The sequence below is a fragment of the Vulpes lagopus genome, chromosome 10 (assembly GCF_018345385.1).
Source record: "Vulpes lagopus strain Blue_001 chromosome 10, ASM1834538v1, whole genome shotgun sequence".
NCBI lineage: Eukaryota > Metazoa > Chordata > Mammalia > Carnivora > Canidae > Vulpes > Vulpes lagopus.
In genome coordinates, this window is record NC_054833.1 from 27,204,371 (window position 1) to 27,216,411 (window position 12,041).

Genomic DNA, 12,041 nt, shown 5'->3' on the forward strand with positions numbered 1-12,041 from the left:
TTGTGTATTTACAATTACAATTCTGCTTTCCCATCTTTTTTTCAGCCGCTATTTAAATAAGGCTTTTCATATCTGGTCCAAGAAGGAGAAATTCTCATCCAGTTTTATAAACCATGTAATATCCTTCACTGACACGGAACATTCTGCACCGGCTTGGATGCTGCTCTCCAAAATTGCTTGCTCATCACCCAGGCTGGACTACACCAAAATAATAGCGTCCTGGGACAAACTCAGCAGGTGTGTATGCTTATGATGTACCTGCTGATAGACACCAGAGGTTCTCGGAAACAAAGCTCGTGTCTTAAGGCTGTTTCATAGCTATTCAGCTATCCATATACACAGATCTTTTCTTTAAATTTTGGTATAAAAACAAACATGAAAAAATAAGAATCCATTTTAAGCTTTCAGTTTACCTTTTGTGCCAGTAAATTAAGTGCTATAGTGTTTCTACAAGTTGACTCCTAAATTTGCTACCCTACATTCTTCCAATACTAACAGTCCAGAGACAGTTTTGTTGGCATCAGTGTTTATTTTGGCTCTATATTGATATTCTTTGTGCCCTTTTCCTAGTCAACAGAATCCCAATTCAAACACCTTAGGACATATTCTGTGTGTTATTGGGCATATTGCAAAGCATCTTCCTAAGAGCACCCGGGACAAGATGACTGGTGAGTGTCTATTGGAGAATCTTGAAAAAGCTTTTCTTATCACTTTATATATATTTTAAGCAGTTAAATTTAGAGGGTTTTGACTTTCTTTTAGATGTGATCAAGTGTAAGCTGAATGGATTCCAGTGGTCTCTAGAGTTGATCAGCGCAGCTGTTGATACTTTGCAAAGACTCTGTAGAGCATCTGCAGAGACACCTGTGGAAGAACAGGTATACTACGGACTCTGGATATGTTTGTTGTCTATTTGTACTTACACATATTACTCTGTTTTGAAGTTTGAGGCGTGTTCTTTTGTGGAGAAACTATAGGAATAGGTAGTCGCCAAAGCTGATGCTGCAAGGAAACACTTTTGTGACAAGCAGTTGACATTCCCTGAGAAAATCTTGGCTGCTAATGACACAGGGGTTCTCTCAGGAAGTCACTACCATGGTTCCTGGTACAAGTGCCTTCTAGGAAATTATTTCTGATCATTTGAGAGGTCATATTCCTGGAAAAAACCTGTTCTGTTAGTATAAGGCTATATTACGCTAATACCTCTTCCTCTACCCTGTTCCCAAAGTCTGTAGCTCATGTTTCCTGTAGAGCATACACACAGATCCAAACCAGGGTTTTCTGTGAGACAGTGTTACTTTGTCTTTCTAAAAGGTATCCATTATCGGTTTCTCTAATAAGTTATTTTGTTGCCATGTATTATGTTTTTATCATGAAATACACTCCTAGAAAATGCTAATCATAAGGAAAAGTTAACTGGGGTTACTAATAATGATTCTAGAAGTCAAAAGTTAAACTAAGTAACTGCTGGAATATTTTTTAAGTTTCCCAGAATAAAAATATTTTTGCTTTATTCAGCTACATTCTTAAGGTTCCTTTTCTTATATAAGTTCCTTAAAGAAAGTTCTCCCTTGATAAGTTACATCTTCTATTTGTAGTAACAGATATAATAAGAAAGGATATTATAACTTTTTTTGCTTAGGACTTAAAACAGGTTGAAATGTACCTAACTAAAAATGCCCAGCTCTTTCCATATAAATGGTGTCTGGTGTTTTCCTGGCATGTACCTTTTGGCTCATCTGGTAAAAGGGATACTTGCTTTGTTTGATTTCTCTAGCTGTTTATCTCTTGATCCAAGAAAAACTTTTAAATAAGGAACATTACCTAAGTAGGGAGCATATTTGAAAAGCAGAAAACAGGTCAAAACAAAACAAAAAGCTGGTCATAAGGTAAGAATGAGGTAGGAAAAAGCAGGGAGAAATATTTATGGCAGATTATGAAACTATGATCCTGCATGCCTCTGTGGCACACAGCTGAGTAATGGCAGAACTATGCCTGGAACTAAAGCCTCTCACTGCTTTCCCAATCTTTTTCTTCACCAGCATTGGCTAGAGGAAGAGTGATGTATAATACTGGGGATGTTGGGGCCTTAAGCCACTGGCTACTCACTAATGCCCACACTTATTAGCACAGTAACTTATAGCATTGTTAGAGTCTGAGGAAGACCGTTATCCTCACATTTAAAAATTGAGAACTAGAAGAGAGATTACTACCACGTTAGAGAAAAGGCCACGATTGTAGCTTTGCCAACACCAGTTCCCTTAGTGGTAGACAATGGACTGAGGCCCTGAGATTTTCCAGAACCTTAGGATATTTTAAATTCATATGACCTACTGTTTTCCCCTAAGCATTCTTCCCTTTTTCTTTTCTGTGTAAGTGAATGTTCTGTATTTTACTGAGAAATAGAAATTGCCCAAAGAATAGATAATCAGAGCCTAGCTAGCTCAAAGCATTATATATGAAAAGATGTAGGTTTGAGGGCATCATTGCTATCTATAGGCTTCTTACCAGTTAATGGTGTTTTGTGGCTATCACTGGAAACAATCTGCGAGATCTTGGACTGTATTGATAGAAATAGTGTCTACAATAAGAGGGGTGATGGTCGTCCTCTTTGTACAGGTGAAATCTAAGTTAGCATGTTCTAATTTAACTTGAGTGGCAACTCCTTAGAGAAATGTTGATAAAATTGAATATATCAATGAGAGAGCAATTTGGTGAGGCAATGGCAAAGGAGGTTGTATAAGGAGCAGCTGAAGGGCCTGGGTGTTTAGCTGGTGAAGGGAAGAATTATGTGGAATAGGCTGCCTAGCTAAGTTCAAATATATGAAGGACCTTAAGATGAAAGAAGAATTAGATTTATTTGGCATCACAGAGAACTGATTTGGACCAATGAGCAGAAACTGCAAGGAGACAAATTTTGGCTAACTAAAAAAATGTGCTGAGGTCTGCCTAAAATGGAAGAACTTGCCTCAAAATACATCCTAAGTCATTGGGAGTTGTTCACAGAAGAAGATGAACAACTTATGACATGAGTCCCTGTGTGGAGAGAATCCCAGGATTAGATGGCCGTGATGGATCTCTCCCAGATTCTGTGATTCCAAAAGTTCTAGGCCAACTACCGAGCCCAGGTCTAGGGTTGAGGTCACACACAAGTTAATAACCTTTGTATTCTTGCCAGGATTGAGTGTATGGATTTCAGAAGTTCTCTTGGACACGTCACAGCCCAGGCTGTGCAGTCTATTAAAATAAGTGCAGTAATTCTTTAAAAAGTAATAAAGACCATCATTTTGAAACATTTTAGCCAAGTCATACTAAAAAACATTTGGATCATAGAGATAGTTTGCTACAGTGCAGTAAACATTGAGCATTGTTGAGCAACATTTTGTGGTAGAGCTGCTGGGCCATGAGATGGTGGTTAAAACAGAATCCCTTCTTAAGGAACCCACAGCATAAGAGGGCAGACACACATGGAAACAGGTGATTTCAACATAGTGTAATCATTCCTGGGGTGCCCGGGTGGCCCGGTTGTTTGAATGTCCCAACTTTTGATTTCAGCTCAGGTCACAGTCTCAGGATTGAGATTGAGGCCTCTATACTAAGTATGGAGTCTGCTTGTCCCTCTCCTACTCCCCTCCCCCCACTTGCTTTCTTTCTCTCTCTAAAATAAGTAAATAAAATCTTTAAAAAATAATAATAATAGAATAATCACTCCTAAAATAGAAATGTGCATAGGGTAACACGGAAGACTTGGGGTGGAGCAATTTAGCTCAATCTGGGTATTTTGGTCTGGCCTTCTAGAGAAAATGTAGTCAAAAAGTTGTAGAATGTGACAGCGCTCCCTCGGCTGGCATGGAAGTGTTGTGTGCTACAGATGGTGACCACTTGAGGTTAACTAATAAGAGACACTGAAAACTTGCTTTTAATGAATACATTTCAAAATGATAACAACTGTCCTTTTTTATTCTATATCTTTTTTTTTTTTTTTTAAGGATTTTTATTTATCCATGAGAGACAGAGAGAGAGAGAGAGAGAGAGAGAGAGAGAAGGGCTGAGACTCAGGCAGAGGGAGAAGCAGGCTCCATGCAGGGAGCCCGACATGGGACTCAATACTGGGACTCCAGGATCATAACTTGGGCTGAAGGCAACACTAAACCACTGAGCCACCCGGGCTGCCCTATTGTATATCTTTTTGTCTTTTTTTTTTTTTTTTTTTTTTTTTTTTAATGTCTTTTTAAAATATGCTGTTTGCTCTAGTAGTTAATTCGCCATCTACATATGCTAGAAGAATTGTGATGTTTTTCTCTATTAATGAAGGAGCAGCACTATTACAGATCTCTTATCAGGGCACTACATCTTCTCAGATACTTGCTTTTTGTTCTAAAAGGGCACAGGGGGCAGCCCCGGTGGTGCAGCGGTTTAGTGCCGCCTACAGCCTAGGGCGTGATCCTGGGGACCCGGGATCGAGTCCCACGTCAGGCTTCCTGTATGGAGCCTGCTTCTCCCTCTGCCTGTGTCTCTGCCCCTCTCTCTCTGTCTCTATGAATAAATAAAATCTTTAAAAAAATAAAAATAATAAAAATAAAAGGGCACAGGGAGAAAGAAAGATATTGTGTGTGTGTGTGTGTGTATATTGTTTGTAAATTCTGCTTAGTTTTTCTAGCCAGATTGCTGAAAGAGCAAAGATCCAAAAGCATAATGGCTAGGGCTTCTCACGGCTTGTGGTTTATGCCTTTTGGAAACCTTAGTTTCTTCTGAGAAAATTGCTTCGTGGGTAGTCTAGTAGATGTATAGATCCTTCAGAGATTACCTTTGATTTACCACAGGAATTACTAAAGCAGGTGTGCGGGGATGTCCTCTCCACCTGTGTGCAGTCCCTCTCTGACATAGTTCTGAAGCAAAGTGGACCTGGGAATATGGATGAAGACCTGTTTGTAAGTAATTACTTTTTTTCAAACATTGTTTTCCTTTACATCATTGGGGGTTTCCTAAAGATGACTTTCTCATGTGCATTTTTAATACTATTAGCAAGAAAAGAATTTTCCTAGCCTAGGACTTACCTTTTTTTTTTTTTTTAATTTCTGTGTTGATGACGTTTTCATTTCTCTCTCATGTACTTATTATCTGGGGGAAAAACTTGATGGGATATGCCTCATTCAGTTAGAGTCTATAAGGTACCTGATCCAATAGGGAAAACAGTATGTTTTGTGAGATAATAGGGTGAGAAACTAATCAAGGGAGTATGCTCTTTGTTCTTTTGGGTTGTTTGACGTATTTTTAAATTATAATGTGTCTGCTAAGGTGTTTGAATATCAGATTGTAAACTAGGGAATAGTGAATAGTTCTGAAGTGTTGTCTGTAATACAGTGAATATTTGAAAGCTCCAGATGAGCTTGAAGCGGCAATACTGTAGGATATGGCGCCCTGCTTTAGAGACTGTCAGTGCTGTTGATTCCTGTGGGCCAGTAAATGTGGAGTCTTTTTCCTAATTCGAGTGGCTGAGCCTCAACAAAACATGCTGTAGCAATTCTGACTCCAACATCTGACACTCAGTAAAGAAAATAACAAGCTACTTTTTGATGCCCTTCAGTAGAGGCCATCATTTTGCCAGAATTGGCCATTTTCCTCATCTATTTGAAAATTAGTAGAACACCTTTCCTCTGCTCTCTGCTTTGCCACCTCACACTTGTACCTAGAGGCTGCGGACCATATTTAGAGTTGTGAGAAGAGACGATTTGTGCTGAGACAGTAATATGCACACTTCAGTAATAAAAATATTACCAGTAGAGATCTAGACATTTCATTTCAAAGGGCTGTGATGTGTAGGATGGCCTTGTCCCAGGGTTTCTAGAGGGTCTCATGCCTCTAATTTGAGCAGTTACTGCTCAAAGAAAAATGCTTATTATGACCAGTGAGTTTTTCTAAGATTTTTTTTTCAGCTTTAAAATATGGCACCAAAATCTTCCCTTCAGTCAAAATATATATGGAGATGTTTTGTCCTGTATAATATTGTTTACCTCACTTTTCTTTAAATATAATTTCAATATTTCTCTAATCACTAACACATTTCAGGATGTGTTCAGGATTTTTTTTTTTTGAGAGAGAGAGAGAGGCAGAGACACAGGCAGAGTGAGAAGCAGGCTCCGTGCAGGGAGCCCAACGCAGGACTTGATCCCGGGTCTCCAGGATCAGGCCCTGGGCCAAAGGCAGGCCCACTGAGCCACCCAGGCTGCCCAATGTTCAGGATTTTTAAAATATACATATGGTTATTGCTTTCTCACTCTAAGCCTTTGTTTTATAGGGGACCTGGGTGGCTCAGTCGGTTAAGTTGTCCGACTCTTGATTTTGGCTCAGGTCATGAGCTCTGCACTGGGGATGGACCTTGCCTAAAATCCTCTTTCTCCTCACCTTTTCCACTTCTCCCCACTTGCACACATGCTCATTCTCTCTCTAAAAAGCAAGTAAATCTTTAAAAAAAAATAAAATAAAATAAGCCTTTTACATTTTACTATTTAGCCTCACCCTTGCATTTTAGAGATAAAGAAAAACCAGTGTTATTAACTATCAAGTTAGTGTTCTTAATAAACACACAGTATGGCAGCTGTGAGGAAGACAGAACTTACAAGTTTTTGATAGGAGTCTAAAATCTTTTTTTTTTTTTTTAACTTTTATTTATGATAGTCACAGAGAGAGAGAGAGAGAGAGAGAGAGAGAGAGAGAGGTAGAGACACAGGCAGAGGGAGAAACAGGCTCCATGCACCGGGAGCCCGATGTGAGATTCGATCCCGGGTCTCCAGGATCGCGCCCTGGGCCAAAGGCAGGCGCCAAACCGCTGCGCTACCCAGGGATCCCTTGATAGGAGTCTAAAGAGTAAACCGGTCAGGAATCCAAATTGGAAATAGTTTTAAAATTTAAAACAGTTTTCTGAGGATCTATACCCTAAAAACTACAGAACGCTTCTGAAAGAAATTGAGGAAGACACAAAGAGATGGAAAATATTCCATGCTTATGGATTGGAAGAATTAATATTGTGAAAATGTCAATGCTACCCAGGGCCATTTACACGTTTAATGCAATCCCTATCAAAATACCATGGACTTTCTTGAGAGACTTGGAACAAATCATCTTAAGATTTGTGTGTAATCAGAAAAGACCCTGAATAGCCAGGGGAATATTAAAAAAGAAAACCATAGCTGGGGGCCTCACAATGCCAGATTTCAGGTTGTTTACAAAGTTGTGGTCATCAAGACAGTGTGGTACTGGCACAAAAACAGACACATAGATCAATGGAACAGAATAGAGAATCCAGAAGTGGACACTCAACTCTGTGGTCAATTAATATTCAACAAAGCAGGAAAGACTATCCACTGGAAAAAAGATCATCTCTTCAATAACTGGTGCTGGGAAAATTTGACATCCACATGCAGAAGAATGAAACTAGACCATTCTCTTACACCAGATATAAAGATAAACTCAAAATGGGTGAAAGATCTAAATACGAGACGAATCCCTCAGAATCCTAGAGGAGAATACAGGCAAGTTTTTGAACTTGGCCACAGCAACTTCTTGCAAGATGCATCCATAAAGGCAAGAGAAACAAAAGCAAAAATGAACTATTGGGACTTCATCAAGATAAAAAGCTTCTGCACAGCAAAAGAAACAGTCAACAAAACGAAAAGACGACCTACAGATGGGAGAAGATACTTGCAAATGACCTATCAGATAAAGGGCTAGTATCCAAGATCTATAAAGAACTTATTAAACTCAACAGCAGAGAAACAATCCAATAATGAAATGGGCAAAAGACATGAACAGAAATCTCACAGAGGAACACGTAGACATGGCCAACAAGCACATGAGAAAATGCTCCGCATCACTGGCCATCAGGGAAATACAAATCAGAACCACCATGAGATCCCATCTCACACCAGTGAGAATGGGGAAAATTAACAAGGCAGGAAACAACAAATGTTGGAGAGGATGTGGAGAAAGGGGAACCCTCTTGCACTGTTGGGGGGAATGTGGACAAGTGCAGCCACTCTGGAAAACTGTGTGGAGATTACTCAAAGAGTTAAAAATAGAGCTGCCCTGCGACCCAGCAGTTGCAGTGCTGGGGATTTACCCCAAAGATACAGATGCAGGGAAACACCGGGACACCTGCACCCTGATGTTTATAGCAGCAATGTCCACAATAGCCAAACTGTGGAAGGAGCCTCGGTGTCCATCGACAGATGAATGGATAAAGAAGATGTGGTCTATGTATACAATGGAATATTCCTCAGCCATTAGAAACGACAAATACCCCCCATTTGCTTTGACGTGGATGGACCTGGAGGGTATTATGCTGAGTGAAATAAGTCAGAGAAGGACAAACATTATATGGTCTCATTCATTTGGGGAATATAAAAATTAATGAAAGGGGATAAAGGGGAAAGGAGAGAAAATGAGTGAAAATATCACTGAGGGTGACAGAACATGAGAGGCACCTAACTCTGGGAAACGAACAAGTTGTAGTGGAAAGGGAGGTGGGTGGGGGTGGGGGTGACTGGGTGACAGGCACTGAGGGGGCACTTAGCAGGATGAGCACTGGGTGTTATGCTATATGTTGGCAAATTGAGTTCCCAATAAAAAGATAATTAAAAATCATAAAAATAAAACAGTTTTATGCCCTTTTAACTCTGGATTACTTAAGGAAGTAAAACAGTGTTTAAAGGCACAAAGGTGTTCTTCAGGAGGAATGCAAACAATAGCAAAGAATTAGAAACTGTAAATGTTCACTAAGACTGGAGTAACATGATAACATCAGTAGTTTTTAATATACTTACATAGTCATTAAACATTTATTATAAATATTGATGGAAAAGGTTGTGTGAATTTTATCAAGTAGTGACTGAATTTCTACAGTGGCCATGTGTTTTTATGGAAAAACAAAAAACACACCCATTCTTTTAATTTGGAGCACAAAAAAAAATTGACATGTCTTTAGCTAGAGTTATTATTATTATTATTATTTTGCCTTATTTTTACTACAAAACCAATTCTTTTTCAGGTGAAGTACATTTTTACCTTAGGAGATATAGCCCAGCTTTGTCCAGCCAGAGTGGAGAAACGAGCATTCCTTCTGATTCAGTCCATTCTAGCCTCTTCTGTTGATGCGGATCATCGTAAGGCACTTGAAATTATCCTCTGCACTTGCTGTCTTAAGATGGGGTTAGCCTGAGATACTGTAAATAAGCCGTCTTTTCCTTCCTTGTAGCAACATCATCACAAGGTAGCAGTGATACCCAGGCCTTTCAGCCGCTCTCCCAGGTCAGAGGCTGTGTCATACCTTCTGTGATTAGAGCACACACTGTCATTACCTTGGGTAAGCAAGAATAACCTTGGGAAAGTCTTGCTTATGCCATCTAGTTCCATGGGTAGTTTTTTGTCTTAGATAAGCCAGCCTTAGTAATGTGTTACATATGCTGAGCTCATATTTACTCTAGCTCTTGTGAATTTTGGATGGAATTCTGATAGGAGCACCCAGTTCAGAGGCATTCCAGAGTGCTGATAATGAGAGCCCTTGTTTGCAGCTGTCCAAGATGGTCAGACTCAAGACACTACCTGTAGGGAGCTTTTGATTTTTATGTTAATTTATTACAGTAATACCTGTTCCCGGTTTGTTTGTTTGTTTTAATACTCAGCATGTGGCACCATGAAGTCTGTTCATCAAGAACTATATCTCAGGCACTACACTGTTTTCTGGGAATGAAAAAATAAATTTGTGGTTCAGTTCATAAAAGGAAAAAATATTGTTAATTTGATACCTATCAGAACTGATAGATGAACTAATAAACCTATTTCCCCATGGACTCAAAGTGTTGTTAATCTCAAAAAGACTGACCTTTGGGCTATAATTTGAGTTCTGTTTTAGTATGATTATTTATTTTATGCTGGGTAAGAGTTTTGAATGTTTTTTGTAATAGTTATTTTTCAAAAATCTAAGAATTATGAATAAGAGCAAAACATTCTCTGTGCTGCAAAGAAATACAAATGGGGCACCTGGATGGCTCAGTCATTTAAGCTGACTTTGACTCAGATTGTGATCTCAGGGTCCTGGGATAGAGCCTCATGTCAGGCTCCCCTGCCCAGTGATAAGTCAACTTATCCCTCTACCCCTTCCCCTGCTGTTATCTCTCTCAAATAAATAAACAAAATCTTTAAAAAAATACAAACAAAACTCAGTAACAGCCTTCCTTCTCATAACTGTGAATAAGAAATAAAAGTGGTCACTGTTTTCTGTTTACATAGCTTAGATTTCAAATTCATTATTAAACTTTTTGGCTTCAATATAATCAAAATAAAATGTATTATCTGTTAGATTTTATTGGTCATTTTTCAGGTAAGTGGATAACTCAAATTCAAATGTTAACTTTAAAAGGAGGATAGTTTTACTCCAATAAAGGAACATCTCTTAGAACATCCCTTAGTGTCATAAAACCCTGGAGGAGTGAGGGGACATTTTCTTTTAGGTATTTTGAACTTCCTTATATTTAGTAGTATGGATTTGTCTGCCTTTTTTTTTTTTTTTTTTTTGGTTTATGATTGCTGACACAGTGTTTTAACTTTGATCAAGTAAAATCCATAAGAAGGTATATCTGGAGAAAATGTAGGCATAGGATTAGAGTCAAGACCTCGTAATCTCTTCTGTGACAGGCAAGCTGTGCTTACAGCATGAGGATCTTGCAAAGAAGAGCATCCCAGCCCTTGTGCGAGAGCTAGAAGTATGTGATGACGTGGCTGTTCGCAACAATGTTGTCATCGTCATGTGTGATCTTTGTATCCGGTACACTGTCATGGTGGACAAGTACATTCCCAATATCTCCATGTGTCTGAAAGATTCAAGTCCATTCATCCGAAAGCAAACACTTATCTTGCTTACCAATCTCTTGCAGGTATGTCTGAGAATGGTACCTGTCATTTTTTTCCTTCTACTATTGCTTCTGGTTTCAGGGAATATTTGAGTAGCATAGGGCTGCTCTGTAGTAGAATCCAAAAGTAATCAGTGTGGTCTCTAGCTTAAAGTATCACTCTTCTGATGTTCTGTACAGCCTTTTAAACAGATTGTTACTTCCTAATATTTATTTGGAGTGTTCAGATATCCTGTCAACCAGTGTGAAGTTTTTGTTTTTTGTTTTTTGTTTTTAGTAAATTCCATGTAGAGAAGAGCATACTCTTTGGATGAGTATTTCTAATTCCAATTCTGGCATTCTCCTTGATTTTGAACAAGTCAGTATTTCTTAGGTGTAACTTCTTCCTTTTGTGAAATGAAGATCATATTTGCCCTGGCTGCCTCAGAGTTGCTCTGAGAGTCCAATGAGACATTTTATTCTTGCCATCAAGAACATATGTTTAGCCTCAAGTGAGGGGGAAATAATATTTGATCTTTAAAAAGGCATTTAACTAAATTTATTCTAGTATGTTCTGTATACTTACTTTTTTATATGGTTAGGTATCTGAAGAAGGCACCATTGGCACTCTCCCTTTTAAAGCCACATGTTAAAAAATAGTAAATAAATAGCCACATGCTTTGAATCATTTTCCTACTAGAGTAGATATGCTGTTCTACCCATATCTCTCTCCACTGCTCTCTGTGATTAACAAATGTACGTGCTTTCAAGATGGTCGGGAAGTGAGTGCTAACAAACTGCACTAATGTGCCACAGATGCACTGAGTAGCTGACAGGTGTGATGTTAAACAAAAGAAAGTTAACAGTTGGTTCCATGACTGGATGCATTTAGGGTTTGTATATTAAAATTCATCCTTAAATATGCTTGTTTCTCTTTACACAGGAAGAATTTGTGAAATGGAAAGGCTCTCTGTTCTTTAGATTTGTCAGCACTCTAATAGATTCGCACCCGGACATCGCCAGGTAATTCTTTCTGCACATGTCAAACAACTGAATGATTTACCTAATTTCTGGTGTATATTAGATATCTTTTCTTTAAAATTGCTTTCGAGGGATCCCTGGGTGGCACAGCGGTTTAGCGCCTGCCTTTGGCCC

At 38.9% G+C, this 12,041-nt stretch overlaps 1 protein-coding gene across 2 annotated transcripts in view; it reads left to right on the forward strand.

The window, feature by feature from the left end:
• Positions 1–12,041, forward strand: part of NCAPD3 (non-SMC condensin II complex subunit D3) — a 60,199-nt gene that overhangs the window by 31,204 nt on the left and 16,954 nt on the right. The window contains exons 17-24 of one of the 2 annotated variants that reach the window (XM_041769903.1): positions 46–237; positions 571–668; positions 763–878; positions 4,824–4,931; positions 9,047–9,161; positions 9,254–9,361; positions 10,693–10,931; positions 11,830–11,909. In XM_041769903.1, coding sequence (XP_041625837.1) covers positions 46–237; positions 571–668; positions 763–878; positions 4,824–4,931; positions 9,047–9,161; positions 9,254–9,361; positions 10,693–10,931; positions 11,830–11,909 — 1,056 coding nt within the window. The remainder of the gene's footprint in view (positions 1–45; positions 238–570; positions 669–762; positions 879–4,823; positions 4,932–9,046; positions 9,162–9,253; positions 9,362–10,692; positions 10,932–11,829; positions 11,910–12,041) is intronic. The other variant, XM_041769904.1, reaches the window with a different exon arrangement.